The sequence below is a fragment of the Blastocystis sp. subtype 4 genome, assembly GCF_000743755.1.
Source record: "Blastocystis sp. subtype 4 strain WR1 chromosome Unknown seqid_0027, whole genome shotgun sequence".
NCBI lineage: Eukaryota > Bigyra > Opalinata > Blastocystidae > Blastocystis > Blastocystis sp. subtype 4.
In genome coordinates, this window is record NW_014569520.1 from 23,559 (window position 1) to 50,599 (window position 27,041).

At 39.7% G+C, this 27,041-nt stretch overlaps 13 protein-coding genes across 13 annotated transcripts; 8 read left to right on the forward strand and 5 right to left on the reverse strand.

Annotated features, from left to right (window-relative positions):
* Nucleotides 1–28: 28 nt before the first annotated feature.
* Nucleotides 29–1,590, reverse strand: JH06_0524 (hypothetical protein; the record flags this gene model as incomplete). The annotated part of the gene is made up of 4 exons (XM_014673805.1): nt 29–1,205; nt 1,238–1,292; nt 1,323–1,381; nt 1,421–1,590. The coding sequence occupies 4 exons, from the start codon at nt 1,588–1,590 to the stop codon at nt 29–31; spliced, it is 1,461 nt and encodes a 486-aa protein (XP_014529291.1).
* A 137-nt stretch (nt 1,591–1,727) lies between these two features.
* Nucleotides 1,728–2,366, forward strand: JH06_0525 (tyrosine phospatase-like protein; the record flags this gene model as incomplete). Its single annotated transcript, XM_014673806.1, has 4 exons — nt 1,728–1,816; nt 1,862–2,021; nt 2,053–2,186; nt 2,219–2,366. The coding sequence occupies 4 exons, from the start codon at nt 1,728–1,730 to the stop codon at nt 2,364–2,366; spliced, it is 531 nt and encodes a 176-aa protein (XP_014529292.1).
* Nucleotides 2,367–5,623: 3,257 nt separating this feature from the next.
* Nucleotides 5,624–7,150, forward strand: JH06_0526 (atypical ABC1 protein kinase; the record flags this gene model as incomplete). Its single annotated transcript, XM_014673807.1, has 5 exons — nt 5,624–6,076; nt 6,107–6,658; nt 6,683–6,862; nt 6,892–7,033; nt 7,065–7,150. The coding sequence occupies 5 exons, from the start codon at nt 5,624–5,626 to the stop codon at nt 7,148–7,150; spliced, it is 1,413 nt and encodes a 470-aa protein (XP_014529293.1).
* A 156-nt stretch (nt 7,151–7,306) lies between these two features.
* JH06_0527 (40S ribosomal protein S28-like protein) lies at nt 7,307–7,617 on the forward strand (the record flags this gene model as incomplete). The annotated part of the gene is made up of 4 exons (XM_014673808.1): nt 7,307–7,330; nt 7,358–7,429; nt 7,462–7,515; nt 7,549–7,617. 4 exons carry the CDS (start codon nt 7,307–7,309, stop codon nt 7,615–7,617), a joined length of 219 nt encoding a protein of 72 aa, XP_014529294.1.
* A 26-nt stretch (nt 7,618–7,643) lies between these two features.
* JH06_0528 (zinc carboxypeptidase family protein) lies at nt 7,644–9,194 on the forward strand (the record flags this gene model as incomplete). The annotated part of the gene is given in 6 exon segments (XM_014673809.1): nt 7,644–7,670; nt 7,722–7,817; nt 7,836–7,938; nt 7,969–8,314; nt 8,343–9,003; nt 9,033–9,194. 6 exon segments carry the CDS (start codon nt 7,644–7,646, stop codon nt 9,192–9,194), a joined length of 1,395 nt encoding a protein of 464 aa, XP_014529295.1.
* A 555-nt stretch (nt 9,195–9,749) lies between these two features.
* Nucleotides 9,750–10,879, reverse strand: JH06_0529 (hypothetical protein; the record flags this gene model as incomplete). The annotated part of the gene is given in 6 exon segments (XM_014673810.1): nt 9,750–9,854; nt 9,886–10,310; nt 10,336–10,423; nt 10,458–10,649; nt 10,662–10,731; nt 10,785–10,879. 6 exon segments carry the CDS (start codon nt 10,877–10,879, stop codon nt 9,750–9,752), a joined length of 975 nt encoding a protein of 324 aa, XP_014529296.1.
* A 480-nt stretch (nt 10,880–11,359) lies between these two features.
* JH06_0530 (deoxynucleoside triphosphate triphosphohydrolase) lies at nt 11,360–12,787 on the reverse strand (the record flags this gene model as incomplete). The annotated part of the gene is made up of 10 exons (XM_014673811.1): nt 11,360–11,453; nt 11,483–11,625; nt 11,657–11,740; nt 11,771–11,851; nt 11,881–11,961; nt 11,992–12,043; nt 12,074–12,189; nt 12,220–12,377; nt 12,408–12,541; nt 12,570–12,787. The coding sequence occupies 10 exons, from the start codon at nt 12,785–12,787 to the stop codon at nt 11,360–11,362; spliced, it is 1,161 nt and encodes a 386-aa protein (XP_014529297.1).
* A 10-nt stretch (nt 12,788–12,797) lies between these two features.
* JH06_0531 (tRNA-specific 2-thiouridylase) lies at nt 12,798–14,181 on the forward strand (the record flags this gene model as incomplete). The annotated part of the gene is given in 8 exon segments (XM_014673812.1): nt 12,798–12,891; nt 12,902–12,954; nt 12,985–13,119; nt 13,150–13,212; nt 13,247–13,607; nt 13,638–13,858; nt 13,888–14,004; nt 14,029–14,181. The coding sequence occupies 8 exon segments, from the start codon at nt 12,798–12,800 to the stop codon at nt 14,179–14,181; spliced, it is 1,197 nt and encodes a 398-aa protein (XP_014529298.1).
* An 861-nt stretch (nt 14,182–15,042) lies between these two features.
* Nucleotides 15,043–15,476, forward strand: JH06_0532 (hypothetical protein; the record flags this gene model as incomplete). The annotated part of the gene is made up of 2 exons (XM_014673813.1): nt 15,043–15,132; nt 15,162–15,476. 2 exons carry the CDS (start codon nt 15,043–15,045, stop codon nt 15,474–15,476), a joined length of 405 nt encoding a protein of 134 aa, XP_014529299.1.
* A 161-nt stretch (nt 15,477–15,637) lies between these two features.
* JH06_0533 (hypothetical protein) lies at nt 15,638–16,532 on the forward strand (the record flags this gene model as incomplete). The annotated part of the gene is made up of 5 exons (XM_014673814.1): nt 15,638–15,778; nt 15,813–15,929; nt 15,967–16,134; nt 16,165–16,314; nt 16,347–16,532. 5 exons carry the CDS (start codon nt 15,638–15,640, stop codon nt 16,530–16,532), a joined length of 762 nt encoding a protein of 253 aa, XP_014529300.1.
* A 173-nt stretch (nt 16,533–16,705) lies between these two features.
* Nucleotides 16,706–18,371, forward strand: JH06_0534 (actin binding protein; the record flags this gene model as incomplete). The annotated part of the gene is made up of 7 exons (XM_014673815.1): nt 16,706–16,760; nt 16,791–16,968; nt 16,999–17,077; nt 17,109–17,242; nt 17,274–17,607; nt 17,637–17,783; nt 17,814–18,371. The coding sequence occupies 7 exons, from the start codon at nt 16,706–16,708 to the stop codon at nt 18,369–18,371; spliced, it is 1,485 nt and encodes a 494-aa protein (XP_014529301.1).
* A 41-nt stretch (nt 18,372–18,412) lies between these two features.
* On the reverse strand, nt 18,413–18,892 carry JH06_0535 (hypothetical protein; the record flags this gene model as incomplete). The annotated part of the gene is made up of 4 exons (XM_014673816.1): nt 18,413–18,514; nt 18,546–18,646; nt 18,678–18,828; nt 18,863–18,892. 4 exons carry the CDS (start codon nt 18,890–18,892, stop codon nt 18,413–18,415), a joined length of 384 nt encoding a protein of 127 aa, XP_014529302.1.
* Nucleotides 18,893–20,801: 1,909 nt separating this feature from the next.
* On the reverse strand, nt 20,802–22,158 carry JH06_0536 (hypothetical protein; the record flags this gene model as incomplete). The annotated part of the gene is made up of 7 exons (XM_014673817.1): nt 20,802–20,957; nt 20,986–21,075; nt 21,106–21,233; nt 21,264–21,350; nt 21,379–21,777; nt 21,806–21,972; nt 22,001–22,158. The coding sequence occupies 7 exons, from the start codon at nt 22,156–22,158 to the stop codon at nt 20,802–20,804; spliced, it is 1,185 nt and encodes a 394-aa protein (XP_014529303.1).
* Nucleotides 22,159–27,041: the final 4,883 nt, after the last annotated feature.

A 27,041-nucleotide genomic window follows, 5' to 3' on the forward strand; every position in this document is an offset into this window, starting at 1 on the left:
TCTGTTTGAAACAAACATTCTTCACGGATCACTTATTCATCGCTTTGTGCAAGTCATTAATAGCATCTATAGTTTCCTCCGAAGTCGCTTGTAATAAAGACTTTGCATATACCATCGTTTCCTTCATCAATTTGATTCCCTTGATAGACATATAAACAATAAGTGACAGAATAATAAGAATCACAAGAACAACAAAAGAAGTATACCAATAATGAATCTTGAAATAACTGAGATAGGATGAGATCACATATCCCTTCAAATGATTTACTTGGTTCACATTCTGTTCACTCATACAATCCATGAACTGAGGAAGTACATCAAACAACTTCACAAGAATCTCGCGATAGTATGTGACCTTCTGTTGAAGGAGTGAAAACATGTCGAGAAACTCAGGAGGAATCTCCTGGAACTGACTTAGATCCTCATTCATGAAAAAGCCACTCACAATATCATAGACACGTCCATAGGCAGTTGAAGACTTCTGTACTAACTCAGTACTGAGACTTGTGATGTTCTTTCTCATTGAATCTCGGAGATCTATCATATCCTTCTTGAACGAGGGATCAATCAGAGACAATGGATCAGTAGCTACATCAGGGAGCTCAGCCACAGTGAGTTGAAGTAGATCACGAGTGAATACATGATGATACTCAGTGAAGTTTTTAATGGCAGCATATGAATAATTGCCGTCTTTAATGAAACCAACTGCATCTTGAACCAATGGAATGTTCAAAGGAAGGAAATCAAGATATGGATAGAAAGTGGCATTTAACCCAGAAAGAATCGTTCCTATGGGAGGAAGAGATTGGAGAATCAAATCTTTGTTCTTTGAGACATCTTTGACATCTTGAATGAGAGTGAGCAAACCCCTTCCATCTTCTAAATAAACTCTACAATTATTTAGAGACTCCTCTTCGGAAAGGAGCGTGATATTTAAGAGTTGACGATAATTGTCAGGAATATGCATTGCATTGGTGGAGAAGTTACGATAAACAAATGCATCCATCAGCAACTCCTGTGCTGTCCGATTCTCACTGTTGGAGAACTGCTGAAGGTTGTACTTGGTAGGAAGGTAAGGAGAGAGATAGAGAGAGTAAGCAGGGAAAATAGCCACACCAACGATCCAAATACCAAGAACAACAAAGAGTAGGGCTAATAAAATCAGATATACGTAGAATACAGCTTTCGTACAGAGAACCTTGGGCCTAGAAATGATAACAACTAAATCAAACCAAACCGTGGCACTGTATAAATTTTAGTTGTCTGTCCGCAAGTAGGACACTTGGTTGGCTCTAGGAATGATCGATTTATGGGATAATTACTCTTGGATTTATCACGCAGAAGGGGGATAATATCGTCATCATCCTGCATATTCATTACACTAACCGATTATCTCACAATCAAAGTACTCACCCAGAACCCCTCCAAATCAACTACAGATGATTTCAACAATCCAATGTATACGTATTCCTTACGTAAGAACTTAAACACCAAACCAAACACGGAGATCCAGGAAACAAGCGTAAAAACATTGAAAGATAGGAAAAACTTGATAAGAGAGAATACCGAACCGACGCCCACTGTAGCCATGTTTATCTTAGAACTCTTTGTTTACTAGAGAGAACCGCGGGAGACAAGAATCCTGGTAGTCTTGTTTGCAGGAATAATTGGATTATACAGACGTGTTCTGTGCCTGATATGGAACAGCGGAGAGCAGGAACTCAAAGATGGATTCTCTTTTGGTCCCTCCTTCTCATTTTGCTATGGTTGAGGAGGGGCTGTATCGTGGTGGCTATCCAGAAACAATTAACTACCGGTTTCTCCAATCGTAGATGTTTGTTCTTTTGATTCCTATTTGAAGCTTGCATTTGAAATGTATCGTTTCAATGCTTCCAGATGGAGAACCACAAGCGATTAAGCATTTTTGTGAAGAGAACGATATTATTCATATTCATGTTGATACAGAAGAATATGATGTTGACTGTATTCCAAGCAAAGAAGAAAAGAATCGAGTTACGAGTGTTAGTGGTCTAGTCCTTCTATGATTTGTAGTTACTCATTAATAGCGATTTGTATCCCCTATTCTTCTTTGGAAGTCAAAGTAGTAAGATTGCGAGTGTATATGTTATGTTGTTACGATTTGTTCAACGATATCACTCGACATACATTTTTAGAGAATTTAATAAGTAGAGTGTATGTGGATAGTCGTGATAGGTAGATTTGATGAAAAAATTGATGACGACTTGAAAAGCATCTTTGACGACCTTCGAATTACTCTCCCAGATCATTTGCCGTCATGGTTACCTATTGATGCGATTAATGTACAAGTATTGTTGCCCGAATCATTTGTATGTTTCAAAAAATAATCCAGAGGATTAAGTAATCTCTAGCAGTTATTAAACCTTGACTTCAGTTTGAGCTTCGGCACCCGATGCGCCTGGGACAGTAGGCTCAGCTTGGCTAGGTTTTACAGATTGATCCGAATCCTCTTTCTTATAGGTACCATCTCCTGCTTCCTCATTCGAAGCGACCTCAGTACCCTTACCATCGTCTGGAGTTGTGATTGGCAATACCTTCTTATTTCTGCGGAAGAAATACGTCGAATAAATAAATAGAGTGGTCACCAACATCACCAGACATAATGTGTACATCAGATACAAAACAAAACGATCTAAAAATTACAGAGGACCAAGAACCCCACTTGGATAAACGACATGACAACGATCAACATTGACAATTTTGCAAACGTTGCCTGAAATCTCAGGATTCATCATATCATCCACAACAATGCTGACTTCAATCTCACTGCCCGATGGAACATCCTTATACAAATCTAGACTGGGAGAAGTACATTTAGTCTTTCTGGATGTCATAACACTGAAGAGGAATTACTCATCCGACGTCAAATCAATAGAAGCACCAACGTCTACGCCAGTACAAACTAGGTCAGTAATAGCAGCAGCAGTGTGGATCGTTAATATATTAGACTTAACAGAACGCTTATAAACGCTTTTTGCTATAAGTTATAGAGAAAAGATAACTCCACTTCCATTCTTCAACTGAAATTCTAAAGAAAAGACTGTAGTAATTGTATACTGAGGATCAGAGGAGCATGTGTCGTCAAGGAAACCCTTGTGCACACGCTCATATTCGACAGCCATCAACGACTCATCTGACGTCATCTCAATAGTATCCATGGATTCTAATAACATAAGCATCATATCACTCCCTTACTTCTTTCAGGATAACAGTCACATTCGAAATAGCCACAATCTAAAATGAATTACAAGACGAAGCCAGTACCATCAGCTAAAACTAGAGCTCCTAAAACTAAAAGTGCGATGATCCTCATGTTTACTGGAGAAAGACAAAAAAGAGAAACGTCGAAACATGTTAGAAGGACTACAATCTGTGTTTCGATTTGAATAATTGTAAATCCTAATTCAATAGACGAAGTATACAATAAACAAGTGTAAAATCGAATCTTTAGAGAATGCATCAAATTGCCGCGTGTTGAGGATTGGTATGAAAACGACGCTTCTAGTATCATAGACTCAGTTTTTGGAATAGAAATGATCACAAAATTCATTCCTGTTTCCATAACATGTGGCTTGTTTTCATTCACAGTTTTCAAATGGTCATAGTCAACTAGACCTAAGTAGAGCTATCGATTAATACCAGTAATTTCGTCAAATGAGGGAAGAATGCAATTTACTTGAATAGGTGATGACTACGATTCAATAATTCATTCCATTCTAACAATCGTTAGAGTTATATCTCCCATAATGGAGGATAATGGATCGGAAGCAGGCTGGATGTTAGCGAGAAATAATCGATACATTGCGTATCCGAAGTAAGATGTTTTCATCATCATGCTGAACGATTGAGAACTGAGGAACCGAATAGAGACCCAGAGTGGCCACTCGAAACCACGAGTCATGTCCTTTAACTCTACAACTAATCCCGATGAAGCAAGAGGACAAGGATGAATCGCCTAGAAGTGGTTGGCCCTGAGCCTTGAATAGAAGGCCAGAAGAGCCTTCTTGATTGCATGAAAGACACTTAATGATCCGTTTAGCTCGGAGGGAGGGATGAAAAGGGAGAGTCAATGACTCAGTCCTGATCTGAGATTGGATCCTCTCTTGTTGTCGACGAATGTCCACTAACCGTTCTTCATGAATCTGTGTATTGGACTTCTTTGAATGTGTATATGGTATTGAATAAGGAGAAGGTTGAGTATTTTCCGATAAACCCAGTTCAAATCGAACACACTCTGCAGCAGACTTGAGAGTATTCAATTCGTTGTTCTGAGATTGCTGGATTAGCTTGTTACTTATAGCTACTTGTTAGGTCTATGATACATTCAAACACTTCAATTCTAGAAGAGTAGGAGCATTCAGAGATGACTTCCAACTGCAACCAAAACAAGTCCATTCCCAACTCGAAGTAGTTTCATCCACCAATCCACATAGCTGACTGTTACACATAGGACACAGGAAACAAGAGAAACATCTGTTTTCATCATTCAAAGACTCATCCTCACCTGTATCCATATTGTTTCAATTCTGTTGTTGTAAGAGTATCAAAGCAGATTGGACAATAGTAATAGTCAATAGCACTCAGGATACACGAGATTGAAGAACACAACAGTTTTTGACAAGTTTGGCAATAATACATATTCTCCAGTGGTTCATATTGTAAACACTTCTCGCATTGATACAAAACCTTCATCATAAATACAATTCTACTCAGATGGGATACAAATCGTTTGATACAAAGAAATAAGATGGAATGCCTAAATAAACAATCAATTCTTTGACTCAGTCCATCTCGATTAAACAATCGTGGAACAGAGAGTCAGAAGCGATTGAAAGGACAATGAAAATGATAAGAGAAGCCACTTGAAGTAGACAACTCAACCGAAGACACCACTTAATTGTTTTCATGATCTACAATTCCGAATGGCTTCTACTCAGGTGAACATTAGGACGAAGAAACGAAGGTGGGATTCTAATCATAGTGATATTTCCAAGAACAATAATAGGTCCGATTTTATGCCTTGTGTAATAAGTAGAATAACTCCTATCCTGGTTCCTGTTGTTACTAACTGACAGTAATTTCTTTCTTTGCTTATCTTTGCCCGGTGTTTACATTATAGAGTACATTCATCACTATAATGAATGGATTCTTGCGAAAGACGAACCTTTCTCGTTTGTTGCGGATCATCCGGACAAGTCCCAATGCAAGATGTCTTCGTGTTACAACAATCTATGCTTTTAGTGTTGCATCCCTCACTTTACCGTCTCCTTCTTTACAGTTACCTACAAAGAAGGAATTTCTAGACTACAAAGAAGTGTCTTGTCCTATTCATTGTTATCATGAGCCACTTCATTCTCAAGTAGAAAGGCTCAAAAATGAAGTGCGGCCAAAGAATTTAATCCAGTGTATTATTGTAGCGATTAAAAAGATCGGATGTGCCTTTCATATTATGGTGCGTTCGGTTCACGTTGCAGTTATTTTCTCCCCTGTGATTCTTACGTGTTGGTTTTGCTTTTTTTCATCGCTCCGTAAGTGGTGGTATCGTCTATTTGTTTACTGTCTTCAGATTGGAGGTTCTTCATTCATGAAACTAGGTCAGTGGGCTGCAACTCGTCCAGACATTCTTCCTATTGAACTATGCAAGCAGTTGAGTACTTTGCACTCCTCTACTCAATGTCTTCCTTTTCACTATATGAAAACAGTAATTGAAAAGGAGTTGGGAAAGACGATGGAGGAAGTCTTTGATGAAGTCATTGAAACTCCCATTGGAAGTGGATGTATTGCTCAGGTGTATAAAGCACATCTTCGTGGGACTAATCAGTGGGTTGCATTGAAAGTGAAGCGTCCTGAAGTGGATATTGTGTTTTCCTACGATCTCCAGTTGATCAACAGTGTTGCCGCATTTCTCTCTATATTCCCGTTTATGGAGTATTTGGCACCAAAGAAGGCTGCTCAGTTATTTACGAGCACAATGCATGATCAATTAGATTTTCGCAAAGAGGCTGTGAATCTCGTTCATTTTCGTGAAAACTTTCGTGTATGTGTGATATTGAATGATGAGAGGTAGGATGATGATCAGTTTACTTTTCCTGAACCATATCTGAATCTCACGACATCATCATTTTTGGTAGAATCATATGAAGAGGGTACTCCTCTCTCATCCTACCTCACTCATCCTACTCCTCTAAATCCAACTCTTGCTCATCTTGGTACACTTGGGTTCCTTCATATGTTATTGATCGATAACTTTCTTCATGCTGATTTGCATCCTGGCAATATTCTAGTCAGAGAAAGTGTGAAATGTCAAATCCCATTCACCAAATCTATCTGTCACATCACATTCCCACCTCCTAAGAGTCATCCTCAGCTTGTATTTCTTGATACAGGTCTGGTCAATGTATTGGAAGAATCTCAGAAGCAAAATTTCCTGGATATCTTCGTGGCTCTTTCACGAGGGAATGGATACGAGGCTGGAAAGCTGCTAGTGGATCGGGCGCCTCAACCATCACCTCCAGTAATTGACCCAGAAGGGTTTGCGAATGAGATAAAGGATTTGGTAGATCGGAATATGGATCATGGTGTATTCAATCTATTGAAACTGGAAATTGCGAATGTCGATGTTATGAAGAAGCGTTATGTGTAGGCGTTAACAACTATGATGACTTCCTCTCTGTCACACCATGTTACTATCGATTCTCGGTTCATAAACTTGTTCATGTCTGTGATCATTCTTGAAGGAGTTGGACGACAACTCTACAAAAACCTGGATATTGTTGGTACTGCCTTGCCTGTTATTATGTATTCAGTTCCGGAGTATGGAGAAGTAAGGATGATGAAACTCCTTTATCGTAGGCTGCCATGTCGGCTATTCGAGAAAGCAAATTTGCAAGAAAGTCGTTGTATGTGTCACTTTATTCCTACATTAAGAAAGCCCGTCAGTCGTTTCACTCTTATTTTAGAAAATCAAAGAAGGAAGAGCAAGTTGAAGAGAAACGTAGTTTTGGATGTTGCTGTTCATGTTGTAGACATTGAACAGAAAGAAGACATTGACTATCGCGAAGTTACACTCCTCAGTTTATATGATCGGGTTGAAAAGAGTCAAGCTGTTTAACGTACTTGTTTGTTTTTGCTAATTAGGGTCCCTGACCCAAAATAAAAATGGGGCACAATTACTCCAAAACCATTCTCCACCACCTCAATTTCATAGTTCAGGTATCATTTCTACTTATCATGGTATGTATTGAATTAGAAATATGTCACTGACGACATGCATCTCGTTTTGAGGCGATTGGTTGGTTTTTGTCTGATTTCTGTGTAGGAAAACGAGGTTAAGAACGCTGTTGTCGATAAGGTTCTGGGAAGAACTGGAAACACCGGTAACGTCACTCAGGTGAGAAAGAACGAGAGGTTTGATTCTTCTAGGTCCGTGTCACTTTCATGGATGCTAGCAAGCGTAGCATTGTGAGAAACGTGAAGGTGAGTTATATTCTGGAATGGAATGAGAATTAGGGACCCATCCGTGAGGGAGACATTCTGACTCTTTTGGAGTGGGAGCGTGAAGCCCGTCGTCTCCGATAAATGGTGGAATGTGTGATGATTCCTGAATGACCCTGTGTTTGTTAGAACAATTAGTTGAAGTGATGCCGCGGGAATAACTGCTTTTGAATAATGTTCAAATGAAGGTATTTGTACTGTGGGTTCTACTGTTTTTGTCCTTCATCGCCTCTGGAACTGGCTACAAATATATCTATCGGGATTATGAAGGCGTTAAGTTGGGGGTGTGGATTGAGGAATAGATAGTCCGAATAATGCAACATTTAGCCTCTTCATACCCCGATTTAGTTGAAATTAAAACAGCTGAGAGAGAGTTTGGACTTAATTCAACACTTTCCTGTGGAAGTGGATGTGTTCGATCTTGGTGATAACTAGAAAATCCCTGTGAACACTGGTATCTTCGGTTATTCAATCGACGGATTCATGGAGACCCTTCTGAACTTCCTGAGTTATTTTTAAGTGGAGAATTGCATGGAGATGAGCGAGTCGGTCCGAATGCAGTGTTAGCGTTTGCCATTTTCCTGTTGCAGAATCGTGAATTTTGTGACGCGTCGTATTGTAGGATCTGTTGCAAAAACTCATTGTCAGTTGTGAAATCCTCCGGAATGCACCTTCCTCGTATTTCGCCTGATAATTTCAACAGACATTTCTGTAGACTTGTGGATACACGCGAAATTATCATTATGCCCATGTCAAACGCATGGGGATATTATTATTCCAAGTAGTTTCATGGAAATACTGTGATGTAGACGAACTGAGAATGGAGTTGATGTAAATCGTGACTTTCCATTCGATTATACTTCAGGCCCTTTTCGCTGTCTTCAGAGTGAATCAAGTCGTGCATTACAAGAGTTATATTATCATCACATGTTCATGGCTGCAATCACCTTTCATGGTGGAATGAGATCGATAACATATGAATGGGGCGACACATTCAATAATCGACTTCACAGTACCGCTCCAGACCATTTTGCCATGAAATCTATCGCAGAGAAGATGAATGTGTATTCTGGCAAGTCATATCTAGTAGGAACCAGCAGTGATGTAGTTTATGCTGTTCGAGGAGGAATGGAAGAGTGGGGGTATGCAGGAACCTGGTTTAATAAGGAGAATGCAGTTACAACAGTTCCTTCGGTATGTGGAGAGAAACATGAAGTGAAAATGAGTAATGTGAGTAATCGCTGTGTGACGTTCCTTGTGGAAGCTACCACAATTAAGACCCCAAGTGAACAGACATTGGGTCAAGATGGGACCTTGTTTCATGTTAAGGATACTTCACCTATCAATACTCTTATACGACAGTGTTTGGTTGTTTCAGAAATACTACGTCCATATGCTACGCTCCCTGAAGTGAAGGATCAAACCATTCGCTGGAGTGTTGGTGGATGTTTCCAGGTGGATGGTACTGAGGTAGGAATCATTAGGAGAGTCAATAGAAGATCCGTTTGTATCGTTGGCGAGAGGAATATGATACTCTGTTAGCAATTGGCGACGATCGAGATTTGAATGATGAAGAGATGGAAATAATGGAAAAGCTAATGGAAACAGAGAATCCCTTATTTATGAGCCCTGTAGGTATGATGATCAGAATGAATGAATAGACTCAATCAGCTCGTGTCTTCCCTCTGAAGTCAAATTTATCTTCTCATAACCCAACTGATGATTCTAACCGTGTATTCTTTGATACGACTATTCCTTCATTCCCATATCCCTGTCTCCTGATAAGTCTCAGCACAGTGGATTCATTCTTCCAGCATCTCTCAGAACACAGGAATCCAAAGGTTTCTCCTCAGAGTCTTCTGGTTCTAAGTCGTAATAGCACATGGAAAGGAGAGAGTATCGATGGAAAACACATCCTGAAAGGACGTGGGGTTGTGATCAGTGTTCCTGTGAAAATCGAGCCTGCACCTCCCACAGAAGAATTAGTAGCCCTACAACAGTTGTCCATAGAGGAACAAGAAGTGGGAGTATCGAAAGAGGGTAGTCAATCCTCTCCCGACATCCATGTACTATCAACCGAATCCTTTCACTTTTCTTATCTTGTTCCTGAGTTGGAAACTGTCTTTTATTTGTGTATTCACCATCTCATAGTCATTTCCCTTTTTCTTCTTTGTGTCTGGATCTTTTATTCTCTTGTTTCTTAACAAACAGATTCGCTAGTTATCAGGCTCTTGGAGGAAATTCAAAGGATTTCCTGCTTCATCCTCAAGTACTAAAGGTTTATCTGCTTCTATGGCAGAGGCCGTTGCAAAAAAAGAATCCTAGACATCACTTTCATATTCCACTTGTTACATAATCAGGATTGGGTGTATACCGATTGTCATTATCAATCCCATCTAAACCCATTCGCTGTTGCCGAATCGAATGTTTGCTAATAATATCATCATGAAGATTCACTTGATAATCCATAGACGGATCCTTACAGAAATACACATTGTGACCACGTTCTTCATCTTCATCTGTTGCAGAAACAGATAAAGCTGACACCGACAGTCCTGGAAATACAGTCTCCACATGATTTGAATGTTGGCCACCAGCAGATCCAGGACCTGGAGTGACAGGGACAGCTGATAGCGAGGAAGTACTATTTGGAATCGAAGAAAACACTACAGAGGGGTAGGAATGTTGAGAAACGGCTCCAGAGGGGAGCCCTTGTTGGGAAGTTACATAACTAGAATTCTGGAATTGACCTTCACTGGCCTTCTGAAATCTGCTGGCTACCTTTTTCTCCTATCTCATAACCAAAGAATTTAGTTTCCACCTTTCTAAGGTAACGTTCAAAGAAATGGATGTACTCTAATTGATTTGCTTTCGAATTGCTACGGTATTTCTATGTGCATAATATCACAAACACACAAACGTACTTGTAAATGCGATTTGATATTTTCCGGACGTAAACTCATACTATACTCTTTGAGTGCCGGATAAATGACTTTTGGGGAAGCTTCTATACAGTCATTAATCCAAACCCGTCCAATACCTTTCAGACCAAAATCGAAGATACATGCCATACATCGACGATGCATCTCTTCATTCCAGAAAGGTTGGATATTCTTCTATAACATGACTCTTTTTTGAGAACCCTTTACATATTTGTCGTGATGACGGGTCTTCGTATATCCCAGATCCATCAGAATACTCCCCACCTTCTCATCTAGAAAATCTCCCCGTCCTTGCATTCGTCTATGTACTTTTCCATTTCATAGTTATTGGATTCTTTGATAATCAAAGTTGTCTGGCAACTAAACAACCATCCGCCAAAATATGTTCTATTACAAATTACCATCATTCGCAAGATCCATGCTACTGAAATAACGTCCCTGCTTCGAAGGAAATGTGTAAGTGCTTCTTCTTTTCAGAGTTGGCGTCTCTTGAGAATCTTCTTCTAGTATATTTCGATCTCTCCAAATGGCATAGAGCTTTTTAAGGGCTTCAAACTGTTGTTCGTTTCCACGATTGTAAATACGTGCCCACCAGTCCTCACACTGACGTGGTACCGTATTACTCACTTCTGAGAGATGGAGATGTCTCGTTTTCGTCACATCGGATTCAGAAAAGAAGGATACCGAACGTAAGGGATTACGATTCTAATATTGAATTACTAGATTTCATTTCTACTCCCATGCCCAAGGATGCCTTCACAATATCAACAATCAAATACTCCTGTGGAGATTCCATATTATGGCTCTTGGCTTCATCGATAAACTCTTGAATGATCTGTCTCTTCACATGCTCACTGTCTATTTCGTAATGATTTCAACCAACCCTAACCAAATTCCTTCATTAGAAACTTCATTTCTGTGGATTTCAAATAATCTTTGTTGTTGATGATGACTTCTCCAACAAATGGATACAACTGTCTACAGGGAAAGCTTACCTCAGTACACACTTGCATTCGACTCGAGTAATGAGGTTTCTTGCTTCTTCATACTCAGGTTCGATGCTGTTTTTCAACTGAAGGAGGAGATAATCAGTTGCTCGAATATAAGCATCAAGATGTCCACACGCTTCAGAGAGTTTCACAATTCCTTCCTATCTAATAACCTTCAGCAATCATATTTACCTTCGTCTTAATACCAAATCCGTGTTGTTCTGCTGAGCACAAGGCATCAATGATCATAAGATCGATTATTCGATTAGATTTGTGCTATATGTAAGGCTCTGGAAAAGTAAATACACTATAGGCTCGACGATGGAGACTCATTCGACATTGGAACATTTCATACACATCAATGTTCACCTTTTCATGAAAGCAGATCTACAATGAATTCAGTGATCTATAGTAACCTCCCATGATCCTTCATTGTTCCTAATCACATAGGCTCCTTTAATGATTCGATCATAGTTATATGAACAATGCAAACCCAACTATGAATCACTAGAATTCATTATTTGGACATTCATGCAATCGCGGATCATATAATCAAAACGGTCCACGTCCACTCCCGACCTAGTTGTGATAATTTGAGTACACTTCAACTTGGCATTTGCTACGATTTGAAGGAGAAATTCTCGACCAGGAGCACCTACCCAATTCCAATCCTTCGGACTCTTCTTCTTATCACCCATAATGATTTCACAAATCAAATGAACTTCCTATTCCTGATGGACCACTCTCAAATGAACCTTTTCTGTTAGTCCATAGGCGTTGAAGTCGGTCATCAAGTTGTACTTTTCCAGCAGAAACTTAAAGATCCTCACACTCATGACTTCGTGTTCTTCGAATACAGTAGAATGACAACGACGTGTATACAGAGGATAGAGATGACATTGTGTGATGTGTCCTTTATCTCATTGTTATAGCTCAATTATACCGATATCGTGATAAAGTCCTGCGACACAAACACACAGCTTTTCCTGTTCTGTGATATTCAATTCCGGCTGAATCTTCTGTAGTCGCTCGATAAACACCTCAGCAAGATGGTACACACCAATACAATGTTGAAACCTAGCTCAAATACAATAAATTCACGTACCTATCGTGCGTTGCCCCTGGATATATGTAGTGGAGGTGATTCAATTGTTTAATATCTCGAAGTCGTTGAAATTCGGGAAGCAATATGAGTTTGTAACAAAGTGGATGAATATCCACCATTCCTATCCTGAAGGCACTAGAAAACAAATTACCATAAACTTGGTCCCGGAGACTCTTTATCATCGGAGCTTGAAGAGATGTTTTGGATGGGAGTTTCATTCATCTGCTAATGTTTCTGAGTTCAAATTGCTCTGTTGATGTTTTCTATTGTACGCAAATGCTGTCAGCCATCTTCCAGAGCAATTGGATCTCGATTGAAATCGGTTGTTATAGGACTCTCTGGTGGAGTTGATTCTGCAGTTTCTGCATATCTCCTGAAGAAGCAAGTATTCTTTTAACTGTAGAATGAGATCTAGGGATATACTGTGAAAGGAGTGTATATGCGGAATTGGAGTATTGAGGAGGAAACAGGAATTCCTGTATGTCCAGCCAAGGATGATTTGGTTGATGCTGAACAAATTGCCATGACACTGGATATTCCGTTGGAAATTGTATGTTCTATATTGTGTGTATTCCCATAGTACGATTTTGAAAAGGAATACTGGAATGATGTGTTTGAAGTATGTCTTGAGGCATATAAACGAGTAATTCTTTGGCTCCATTGGTGATAAAAATTAGGGAGAAACTCCAAATCCAGATGTTCTTTGCAATCGTTACATCAAGTTTGCTGCCTTCACTTCTCGTTGCTTCCAAACGGGTTGCGACTATGTTGCTACGGGTCATTATGCACGTATCAATACTGGGGATCCCATATCCCGTTTCTCTAGTGGAACTGAATTATTAAGGGGAATCGATAGAACCAAAGACCAGAGTTATTTCCTCAGTGAGATTGATGGATCGTTACTACCTCGCATCCTTTTCCCTGTTGGTTCTTTACATAAGAGCCAGGTTAAGAGAATTGCCCAGGAAGCCGGTTTACATGTGTATAATAAGAAAGAGAGCATGGGAATCTGTTTTATCGGAGAGCGACGAATGAAGTGTTTGTATTGGATTCTTGAGTTATCTCTAGCATTCCTACAAAATTATATCGATGTCACACCGGGAGATATTTATTCCGTCAACGGAGAACTCTTGGGCCGTCACGATGGACTAGCCTTCTACACTATCGGACAAGGAATGAAGCTTTCCAATAGCCATGTAAAGTATTACATTTGTGAGAAGCATGTCGATTCCAACACGCTTGTAGTCTGTGAAAAGATGGATCCGAGACTCTTCCACTCCTCGTTTGAAGTAGGTTTACTTCACTATATAATAAACAGATCTGGGAGAAGGATATGGCTTGGATTAATCCGCAAACAAAGCAAAGGTTACTGGAATATTGCGAGACTCATGATGGATTCCCCCTTCAGTGCCAAGTGCGTTATCAAACCGTTCATGTTTGGTGTTGCGCTAAGTTCTAGAGCTTCTATCCATGTCGACTAGAGAAAGGAGTTGACTCACTGATTGTGAAGAGTAACACATTGATGAGGGCGATTACTCCCGGTCAGATTTGTGTCTTCTATGATGGAGAAGTATGTTTAGGAGGAGGAAAGATCAATTTAGTAAAGAAATGATTTCTTTGTTAAAAGACAATAGAAAAAGGTCCCACCGAGATTTGAACTCGGATTGCAGGATTCAGAGTCCTGAGTGCTAACCATTACACCATGGGACCACCACTTGAGTCCTTAATGTGAGATACTTAACATTGGCAAATCGGAGGTCTTTATCGATAGACCAATAGAATCATGGAACAGTTGAAACGAGCCTCCTCGTTGATCGAAAATGCATCCATCATTCTAGTTATGGCTGGAGCAGGAATGTCTGCAGAATCGGGACTTAAGACATACGAAGAGATCAATCGTAATTTTGGTTATTATGATTATCTGTAGAAGAATCAATGGGTAATGGAAAGGAATATGCTGATTATTGTGATCCTGATTGTGTTTGCGTCTTCAGGAGTTCTAACTCGTAGTTAAAGGAAACTCCACTCGAATTTTGGAAGTTTTGGGGTGCTTCAGCTACTGATTATCAACGAGTACAGCCACACAAAGGGTTCTTCATCCGCAATAGCCCTGATATTTAGATATCAAATCTTGCGGAAATGGAGAGATCGACTGAAACAGAAGATGCAAACAACCCTTGTATCCGACTTTCGAGATTACTTTCAATCGAATTATGAGAATTATTCCTCTGATCTGGTGATTCCTGATTGCTTTTTCGTTTACACCTCCAATGTTGATGGTTTGTTTCGGAAAAGTGGAATTCCATCATCAGACATTCTCGAAATCCATGGAAATGCATCTCTTCTGCAATGTGTGCAGGGGATCACCTGTCAGACAAGGACATGGCCACTTTCCATCCCATGCAATGTGACTAGTGAGAAATCACTTCCTCACTGTGATGTTTGTGGTCGTGTATGTCGACCTTATGTGTTGATGTTCAACGATGAGGAGTGGTTAGGACTGGAGAATTATGGTACTTCGGATTTCAGCATGTATGATGTATGGGAAGAGAGTGTTGAAGAGGTGAGAATTGGAGCATTCTAATCACATAGTACTTAAGGAAACATGATACAGCTTCTCTTGTGATTCTTGAAGTGGGCTGTGGAGACCGTGTACCTGTGGTAAAGATGGAAAGTGAGACTGTCTTGGGTGATGTGACGAATGTGTTAACGGAGAATGGAACGAAGACTGTGGATGACTTGAGTTCACGAGTATCATTGATCCGCATTAATGTGAAACAATCTTCGTATCTAGATTATCATGAGAAGTGGTCGGAAGGCAACTCTCACATTGATATTTCAACAATTCTGTGTCTTGAAGGTGAATGTGGAGATGTATTAGAAGCAATAGATCAATGTTTGAACTGATGTCTTTGTTACAAGCTCAAACCACAATAATAACAAAATTGAAATAATTTATTAGGCAATAGTAGTCAAGTGGTAAGATAGGTCCCTGCCACGGATCAGGCCCGGGTTCGATTCCCGGCTATTGCAATCTCTTTTATTTTGTTTCGCTAATCTGATTGAAAATGCCAAGCAAATGCTCATATTGCACTATGGAAATCCATGATTCTGAAGCCATAGTTGGAGAGAAGCATTTCCATCTGGAGTGTCTTGTGTGCAACAACTGTAAGAAAAGTCTTCAAAATGTTCCATTCCGCATGCGAGAGGTAATATTCTTGTTTTTGGAACGTTATAGTGTAGAACGTGCTTTATTGCGATAAATGCTTTAATTTGGTTACAGCCGTGCGATGTGCCGAGTGTAATGGTTTAGTTTTGGGAAAGGACCGTTTGGAAGCCATGGGACAGTTTTATCATCCGGTATGGCATTTCTGTATGATCTTGATTCTTTTTATAGAGACATCTGGTCTGTTTTAGTTGTAAGAGCCACTTGGTCAAACCTCTCTTCATTAAGAAGTTGGTATCAGTTAATGGAGAAGTGGTTAATCATGGATTCTGTGTGACGTGTGCAACTAATATCAACAATACTCTTTGTTCCAAATGTAATAAGCCTTTGAATGATGCTGTTATTCTTATGGACTTTTATAAGCTGTAGTTGATCTTCGATGGAGAGAACTATATGCACATGGACTGTAACAGTGCTTCTTCATGGCCAGAGGGAAATGCTCCTTACACTTCATCCTCTAGCTCTACCTCGAGTGATGAGGAACAGGAGAATTCCACATCTCACACGACTGTTGTCCCAGTAGTCTTGCCTCAATCTTGAGTTACTTGTAGAATCCCATAGTGCAACAGCAAGAGTCAGAAATGAAGGAGAATCTTCCCGTTCCTTATAATGGAGACTCGGACTCAGAAGAAGAACCTTATATTGTATCCCAAGAACCGGAGAAGGAACAACCTGTTGAGAACCAGACGGAGAAAGAGAATCGAGTTGGTGAGAATTCGACAAGTGAAGTACTATAACGATTTGGTATTGAGTATAGAAGAAACATTCTGGAGAGAAGTAAGATGTTTTCACAACACAGCAGGAATGATTTGATAGTTATTGTATGGCTTTTGTTTGTTGGGATCCCAAGTTTGACATCCAAGTAACTGGAACAGATTTTTGACATATCTACACACTCCTTATTTGTTTCATGAACTATACACCGGCTTCAAAGTTCCGACACGTCTATTGTCCGGGTCTCCAGCGTATCTGTACTTCAGTACCTTGAATTGTAGCTGAAGAGATTTATCAGGGATTCCGAGTTGCATCGACGACTGGAGATCAGACTTACATAAAAGGAAATGCCAAATACTTTGCCTTTCCTGCAGCCGGAGGTGGTGGTCCAATCTTGATCCGTCCTCACAATACACCTGGAAGGATGCCCTCCCAGCTTCCTCTTCTCACGGGACACAAGTGAAGGATGTTTGTTATAATGATAGGTAGAGGTGATCTATGTGATTTCGATTTTAATCCGTTTAATGATGAGCAGATCATTAGCTCTTCAGCAGATCTTACTGTTATGGTTGCTTCTTCTCATTTCTGTCAAAGTATAGTTGTGGGAATTCCCCGAAGGAGGACCAACATACAACATTGATCACCCTCTTGTCACTCTAACAGGCCATCGAAGAAAGGTAGCCTTTGTAGAGTTCAATCCTGTGGCCGAACTCATTGCTGTTTCTGCATCTGCGTTTGTTTCATCGTCTAGTTGTCATTAATAGAGATGATACGTGTAAAGTATGGGACTGTAAGCAGGAGGAGGAAATTGGTACCTATGACTGCAAACAACTTCCTCAAGATCTTCACTGGAACTACAACGGCAGTCTGTTCTGTGTATCAACAAAGGATAAGATGGATCGGATCTTTGATCCTCGTCAAAACATTGTTGTACAGGAATGGACTCCGCACGAAGGAACCAAGTGTTCAAAAATGGTGTGGATTGGAGATACACAGCATATTATCACAACTGGTTTCAATCGTGGTTCTCAACGTGAGTGGAAGATGTGGGATTTGCGCAATCTGAAGAAGCCAATCTGTTCAGATTCCTTAGATATGGTATATGTGGTCAAAATGGTTAATTCTAGTCTTCGGGTGCTCTACTTCCTTTCTATGATCCTGATACCTCGATTCTGTTCCTTGCTGGAAAGGGAGATGGTAATATCCGTTACTACGAGGTCATGGAATCCTCTTTGTATCCTCTTTCCCAATACTCATCTGTAGTATCGGCACGTGTAAGTCCAACTTCTCCTTCTTATCTGTAGGGTCTTTGTATGTTGCCCAAGAAGGCATGTGATGTGAATCGCTGTGAAGTGGCTCGAATCATGAAGCTTACGAGCAAGGGTGATGTGGAACCTCTTCCATTCATTGTTCCTCGTAAGTTTGAGGGATATCAACCTGATCTATATCCTCCTACATTTGCTGGTATTCCAGCCCTTAGTAATGAAGAATGGCGAGAAGGACAAAATTCAAATCCATACTTGATGTCATTGGAGCCTGGAGCATCGGAAATCACCAAGAAGGATGATTCTGGGATGCCAACAACAGTTGTGGCAACTGCTGCTCCTTCAAACAACACCCAGCCTGTTGCTACTCCTTCGAGTGCTCCTGTTGCAAGTGGAACTACCATGGCCCCTGTTTCTGTTAGTCCTGGAGCTGCGATGGTTCCTGGTCGTGTTGTAAATGGTGTTACTGTGCCAGCTCCTGGATACATTCCTAAGGCTGGCGATTTGACTGTGGAGGATATTGAGGCAGAGTTGGCTTTGCTGATGGAGAGAATGGAATTCTTAAATAATGCTCTGGAGAAGTTGAAGAAGAACTAATGTGTATGTACTGTGGTTGTGTTTATAAGCAATAAACGAAATTAGCTTTCAAATACTTTCTCACTCGGCTGTTCTGGTATCAAAGCAGCAGCTACACGCTGTTTGTCATCGTGAAGAAAGTTGAAATTGGCAGCAGCAGCACTCTGGATCCTAAAACCAAAAATTATTGCCTACAGTACTCATAGATTCAACAGATATATTGTGTTTGTGAAGGTAATCAACAACAGATGATGGAAGAGGTGACGTTATTTTTCCTGTTCCAACGAATAACATATCTATAGATGAATAACTGTAACGACAAATCACTTATCGGTGGGTTGAAGAGTGTGACTGCTTGAAGTGATTCCGGAGTGAGTTCATCAATGGAATTCACGTCCCATAAAAGTACCAAATCATTGAATGCCAGGACACCACCTCGATAATAGTTACCATTAACTAGAAAACCTTCTTCATCTAGCTCTTCAAAATAGGTCCCTTCGGCTTTCTAAAACAGTGAAGTATGAACTAGAATTCGCATACATCGTATATAGAGAAGTCTTCGAGATTACTGACAAATCGAACATGTTTTTTGAAAAGTGTAGGTCTAAATCGCTTGATCAGACACTGAGTTGTGCGCAACATGTCTGATTACTAAAACGAAAAAAGAGTTGTAAAAGAAATTTATAGTTGTTAATCAACAAACAATTGTGAAATAGTAATTGTATCGGTCATATTCCTGACCTGCATCAGCCTTTTCGGCTACGACCAGAAACCGATAAAGTATCTCTAAATGACATTTTTCTCGGAATACTGGGAGTTCTTGTATCTTGAGTCACTGATTCCCTCTTAGTTGATCTCCTTTCCCCTCCATATATCTGCGAGCTTTTGAGGGTTTGAACTTCAGATTCGAGTGATTTCTATAGATTGGCTATGCTATGAATACCCACAACAGTCTGTTGTAATCGTGAACACTCCCTTCGTAGCTCCTAAATATAACTAGTTCTGTTACAACAAACCTGGCTCTCCACATTTTTCCGCTCCCAATTCTGTGTTGCTTCCATCACTTTCCTTCAACTCATGCCATGGAACTATATGTACTGTCGAGTAAACAAGAGAATAACTGCTAACTGCTGACTCCGTTTGCAATCCTTCTCTCCTGACGCCCCTGCAGCAATTTGTTCAATTTCGTCATTCTCCTTCTCCATCCAGCTGCATGCTTCATTGTAATTCTCAACACTATGTAACTTCCATTCCATCTACATCGAAACAGTATTGAATTGCTACAGATGAGAGATCCAACTTTGTAGTCTTCAACTCTCCTTTTAGCTTCTATTGATAACGAGTTCACGGAATGGCTACGAGATACTTCTGCTTCAACTCAGATAATGTAGACGAAGTTTCTTCACATTTCTATAAGGAAGAGAATTGGAAAGGAATTACAGTCCGAAAGGAATCTCGTTCTTCCTTCAAAACTGAGATTTGTTGCTTTAATATATCGTTTTCTTCTCGTTGATTCCGAATATACTGTTTCTGTAATTCAAGAACACCATTCGGTTCCTTTGCATTATAACGCACCTAATCCTATACTCCATGACCTAAAGAATGAGAATATAATGTCACATATACTATCAGCATCCACAGAAGTGATGAATACTCTCCTCACGCTTTGTTTTGCTGTGGATTCTTTACAATAGGGGCACAAAATAATATCAGTATTCGAGAGGAGTCGTTGAATACAAGAACTACAGACAAGGTGTCCACATCCCAAAGCCTCCATATTGCAATCTTTAGCACTCTCACAACATATTGGGCAAATGAGCATGGACAACAGAGAAAACGACTGAGTCACATGACTGTTCTTGTTGTTCTAGTAGTTTCTAAATGAATGAAAGAACTGCTGAAAGACGTCAAGCGAAGGAAATGGTTCTGAAAATGATGCGAGCTAATGGGATGTATGATGAATTGCGTGTATCACCTTATTACTTGATTTCCTGTAGAGTACTATTCGTGCTTCTATTGAGAAAACGTTGAACAATAATCTTACACAACGTGATGATAGGAATAGCCATTCTCTTGTGACTCAATACTATTCTCTACATAACAACGAGATTGCAACAGGGTTTATTGTCGATTTTTTGCGATCTCTTCAACTCACATCGACTTTATCCTCCTTGGAGTCCTGTTTGAGTGTAACTCATATTCCTTTGCATAGATATTAGGAGGCTTCCTATTATGAACGAACTGCTCTTGTAGAGTTATTCCAGATCGAAGACATTCCAGGTCAACCCCTAATCCTTCAGTTGTTTCACTCTGTAGATGATGCTGAACCACAGGGAGAAAGCTTTCTCAAGATGCAGAGTGTGAGTGAAAAGGATGTGCATGATTGTGTAGACAGTGAACATTCATAATACTTGCGATGATGCCTTTGGAGAAGAGAATAGTGTTGATATTCTAAGCCATATTCAATTCTATGTTTGAACAAACACACCAACTTGTTTCCATTTTCACTCCCAGTTTTGCTAGCCCAGGCTCAGATGCAATTCCCTGTGCCTTGAACCCATCAATATATCTCTGATTGGCTTCATTATCGGCACATAGATTGCGGATCTACTTGATAAATAGGAAGAAAACCTACCGTAAAGAGAGCCCATTCCCGCTGTAATGGATGCTTTGGATGCATCTTCGTATGATTAAGAATCAGTTCGATAGCTCCTCGTTCTCGTATCTACTAATAAGAAAAGACGATAATACCAACTATGTCCTGTGCTTGGCGATTCAAATATACCACATTCCCTAGAATTTGTAACACCGCATCCCGTGTCCCAAAACTCCATACATCATCTCGTTGCTGGATCATGGGAGTATTCGTAGCCATATCAATGTCTGTATATTAGAAGAGATTCATGAATCAACCAATCTGAGGGATAGCAAGAATTGCAAAGAACACTTGGAGTAGTTCTGAATGGAGAAGGAAGCTCTTAAGAGTAGGGGAGAAATGATCTATGGAATAACAAAGGATCAAAACTACTGGCTTGGCCTGCAATGATACATAAACATGATCCAACAGCTTCAAGGAAGAAACATAACTTCTTCCCTTCCTCGGTCTCTTCATGCCTCGAAGAGAGACGTTGTTGATCAAATACCCATTGTCCATTGATACAATGAAGAGTATTCGACTTATGAATTATATCCAGAAGCCACAGGGATAGATCTTGACAGAGAGGATCCTGGAGAATCCGATTGGAATCTGAGTCAGTGATGGATAGGAGATAGGAAAGAAGAAGAAGTTGAGCTGGAGATACAAGACCATATGAGGGAGATGCGATAGTATTGAGGGATATAGAGAGCATAGGTAAGGTGAAGGAATGATGGGTTAATGTCAACTCGAGTAGAAGAACAATCCATTGAGATGCAATAGAAGGACCATCTAAATGAAAATGAATAGAAAATAACACCTCCTTCTTCAGATAAACCACGAGAATAGATAAGATTCATCACATCTATGTTACCAACAATAGATTCAAGATGGGAAGTATTATAAGTGTCATTTGCTAAATTGAACACAACGGCAATCGCATAAGAAGAGAGTTTAATGTTATGGGAATAATGTTTCATCAGAAATCTAATCAAAATAGAAGGACAGAAAGTACATAAAACAATCAGGCATGAAGTATTTCCAAATTTCATTGAGAATCTCCGAATCACGTCCAGCAGTCACATTGAAAATCAACTGAAGAGCAACTTGTAAGAAGAGTTCATACCATTCTGACCATGCCATCTCTCCTGATGCCCATAAGTGTTTATCCATGCATAAACTAGAGATCTAGATAAAAGAACATGAAATAAACAACACAACGAATCATCCCACTGGAAAAGACAACCTGTTGATTTGAAGGAGAGTGAGAACACATGTTGCGTAGAATACGAAGGATATTAGTTGCAATAGAAAGGATACCCATTGATACGGTTACATTAACAGGCGTATCGGCATAGGACGAGTATTGAACAGCTGTGGTGAATAGAAATGATGAACCATACCATTTGAGATTTGAATAAAGTAGTCATTGCAACGGAGAAACCAGTCACATAAATCACCCGTTAAACCACTTTTGAAACACTCATTTCTATCAAATAATCCATACATAACAAGAATACCGTGCACTCTCATCTGCAGACAAACGAATGAGTTTCTTGGCCTCATGATCAAATATCTCGCTATTAATTTGCAACAGACTCGTCTCAAAGAGTAATCGTATTCTGTCCACTGTTTCCTCCTAAGGACTGAATTGCACCTATTTATATTACCATAATGAAATGAAAAAAGAAAATTAATCAAAATTCAGTGAAAGGAAGGAGGAGGAAATGGGATGTACAAGTACCTTATGACCATAACTGATGGATCGCAACAATTATTTGAACTATATCCCTACCCTTCGTTGCTATCAATAACTACAAAATGGATATCAACAGCGACTATTATAAACAAAAGATTCTTCCTCAAGTTGGGATTGACCAAACTGTTGATTTCTAGTGGGACAAGGAACAAGATCTGTTAATCAACATCCAACAGATTGTAAGATTTGAGTGTAGAAATAATCATAGATTGAAAAGATGGTGAAAGCGGAATCGATTTATGTCAAAGCGCTAATGGAGATTCGGCGACTCCGATTGAGTGACACCCAATTTGTCCAGAACCAAGGTCTCCTATCTTTACAAGTCACTCTAATCAATTTTGTGACCTCTCTGGCCACGCAACACACCGAAATCATCACCAATCTTAAAGACGATGTTCAGAGTGATTTAGTGGAGAATCAGGCGATTCAGAAAACCTACCGTTCTCACTATGTAGGTATTGTGATTATATCCAATCTAGACAACGGTGGTAGAGGAGAGGCGACAACTGGAAAGTCAGCAACTCCGACGATATGAAGAATCACTCGATAACTATTATGATGCTGTAGAAGATGATACAGAACAAGTATCCGAAGCCTATTCAAGGTGTAAGGATGAGTATCAATCATTGATCGAGCAGCGAACTGTTAATCAAAATACATTTCAAACGATCTGGGATAATTACTGCGTCTCTCATAAATTGGAAAATGATAATTAGAGAATTCGTTATAACAATCTCTCAATTGCGGCCTCTAGCGTGAGGAAACTCTTTGTCTATGTGTCGTCAGCAACAGCAAATGTTCAATTCGATATCCAAGCAATTTCACATAAACTAACCGATATTCCTGCCGCCCAGACCTATAACGACTACAAAACTCAACTACCCTTGTAGGGACATAAAATAACTCACACAAAGACCGGACTCCACAGAGTCTCCTATATATCACATCACCATACCAGAATCGGTCATTGAGTCAGAGGAAAGTCTGGATCCCATTCATTGTCTTTCCGAAGAACCTCCTGTTCCTTTCCATGAATTTCAGAATATCCAAGTCGCTCATAGTGATGAACCAAGTGAAGAGCATATTGTCCCGATGCAGCTTCTGAATATGTCACTTAGTCTTCTCCAGAGACTAAATGAGGATAGGAAGGAACAAGAAGAACTTGATCCTACGATCATTCGGAAGGTTTCAACTCTCTTCCTTAGCAACGACATAAACAAAGTATCGTCCATTGAATCCAAACTAAAACAGTACATAGAAGAGAATCGACTTGGGTTTTCCTTCTCATTTATAATAACATGAAGATCACTCCATATTGCTCAAGCAATGATATCCATGCTTATGTTTTCCAATGTAGATAAGCTTTCTCCTGCCAATCAACAGGCCTGTTTCTCTGTCGCCTCTTCCATTTGTGCAACAGGAAATCAAATTCCCAAGGATGTGATTCGAGTCATAGAGGATCACTTTAAGATCAGTTGGGTTGTTTGTAACAAAGTGTATTCAAATAATCATAAATAAACAAATATAACAGGACAACTTGTCCGAGTGGTTAAGGAGACAGACTAGAAATCTGTTGGGCTTTGCCCGCGCAGGTTCGAATCCTGCAGTTGTCGTTTTTATTCTCTTGAGCTCCATTCTTCTGTTGAAAGCTTGATGAGCTTCGCTGGAGGAACATCGGATAGAGAAGAATGCTCTGCTATCAGTGTTGCACTCAAGACAACAAAGAAGGCGATAACAAACTATGTGATTATTATTTCGAAGACTTACAAATATCATTAAGGGCAGAAACAATATAGTACCTTTCGAGAGCTGATACGGTTCAATCGTCATGTACAGGATATCCGAAATAGTCAAAGCAAGAAGAAAGGTAATCATGTAAATGGTTCTACACACATTTGCTACCTTGCTATCGGGAGAAGATTCCTGAGAATGGTTTGCAAGTATTGCAAAGAGGATCTATTCTCAATTTCAATTTAACATTCTACTTCTCGAATCAGTTTAACAATCATGTAGCATAGAAACACAATAGGAGGAATACAATCAGGAATGAGTTTAGAAAAGTCATAGGTGATTGCAAGAGTGACAAAGAAGGATCCAAAGAGAACTAAGTCAATGAGATTCAGTAAGATGAGCGGTGATCGAAATCCGGATGTGATTCTATTCGGTTATGTCTCAGTATGACTTGTACAGAAGAATCATTTTAACAATGTAAAACAGAGCCCAAATGTACATAGGAATGAATACCACTAACAGATACGTTTGTAGGATGTCTTCGATCCACAGAAACCACAATACTTCAGTGATAATAACAATCAGAAGAATAGATGTAGCATATCCGGTTCGTAGCTTCCGAAATCGTTGTTGATCTTGATTTTCTACTAACATTCCTTTTGAAGCTATACTGATCATGCAAGATACAACAATCAGGAGGATTATCGACATGGACCAGATAGGACTTAGAACAATCCACCATGGCTGTTGAAGAATCCGATCGATTTTGCATGCAATCAAAACTAGATGTGATTAGAGAGCTGTTGAATAACTTGAGGAAACGAGAGCCGTGATGATGAATACAACAGAGCAAGCGAAAATGATCCATCGTTCCTTTCTTCCTTGATGAACCATTGCTGAATACACATTGTTCCAACTAATTCCAAACAAACTTGAGGTAGCGATCGATTGGTATTCTAAAGAGTTGTCCTTGACATAAGAATCTCAAAGTATTAAAACGTTTTCAGGTATCATGCAGAATCATTGAATAAGCGACCTTGGGGATAATGATTCTCTTCGTGCTTTGAAAAGAAACAAAATGAATTCAGTAATCTCCAGAATTATGCAACAGATCATCTAGAATGATACCCGTCAAAGGTCCAAGAAGTTGAGGGTATCCTTTCAGAATTCTCCGTAAACAGGTGGAATCAATAACTATCATCGAATTAGGATGTGAATGTTCCGCCTTTAATCTTTGAAAAAGGAGTACTTTGTCCACAAGAAGGAAAATGCGAATTATGAATACACTGAGTCCTAAATACAAATGCTCCACTGCCTTCTTCGATACCAACATATTCCTTTGGTTGGCAAAAGCATGAACACGAGTACGAACGTAATCGGCATCTATGACACATAACTGGGAGGGAGAATCTACATCAAAGAAAAACTCATAAATCTAACAAGTTGTTGAACATACTGGCTGACTGACAGATCCATTTTCTGAAAAAGGCTTCTGAAAACTCAAGTGAATGAGAGCAAACATATTCTCCGCTGTTTTCACTATAGTTGAGGAATATAAACTCGTCTACTCCATTCTGTTGTAGTGATCCCACTACTCTTAGCCTCTTGTTCCCTCCGTGACTTCACCTCCTCTGGAGGTGGCCATTGATATGGTGAAGGAACAACTTCATTGGCCGAAACGGTCTCCTTGACGATTTGTGGGGGACCAAATATAAGATCTCCAGGACGCCGTGTATTCATGTTCATACAGTGTACATGTGTATAGAAGATATTAAGAGGAGAATGCATATCATCTGTAACCAGTACCTTCTCAGAGTAAAACAATGGTCTTGTACATCGTGCAGAAAGTTCTGAATACAAACACTGAATGTCCTTGTTACATTGATAGGACTCTACAAAAGATGTACTGCGATTGACCAAGAAAGAGAGTACTACTAATTACAAAGAAATACCCCAATGATACAATTTGGATTTACAGAGGATTTCAGTGATGGAGTCTCTTCCTTCACAGAGGAGTTCTCAGATTCCACCAGTTTTGTTTCTCCTTTCTTTTCCATACGCTTTAGAGATCGAGTTTCTAGTTCCTTAATCTTGAGACGAAGAAGGGAGGAGCATAGGATACCCTTAATGATTGAATTATGTAAATGAACTTTATATGATGGCATAATTCCATTCTTACTATTCTCTTTTCCAACAATCGCTATTACATGAAAGTTAAAGGCTACTGGAGATATACATCCACTAAGTTTCCTTCGTATCAGTTTCCAATACTAAAATAACATAAAAAGACCAAAACTACTTGTTTCCATAGATTACCTGGTTTCTTCTCCAGATACTCATAAAGTTGTTTCATTGCCATTACACTTTCTTCTGAAACATAGTTTTGAAGTTTTCGACGTGTCATGTGAATAAGCAAAGAACATTGTGCCAACAAACAAAAGGGAGAATCACTACAGACTCCAATTATTTAATCCTTTTTAGTTTCGCAGCATTCCTTCTTCTCATGGCAATGACTCTCAGGACACTTGCACTCCTTATCGTGACACTCATGGGCCGTACACTTCTC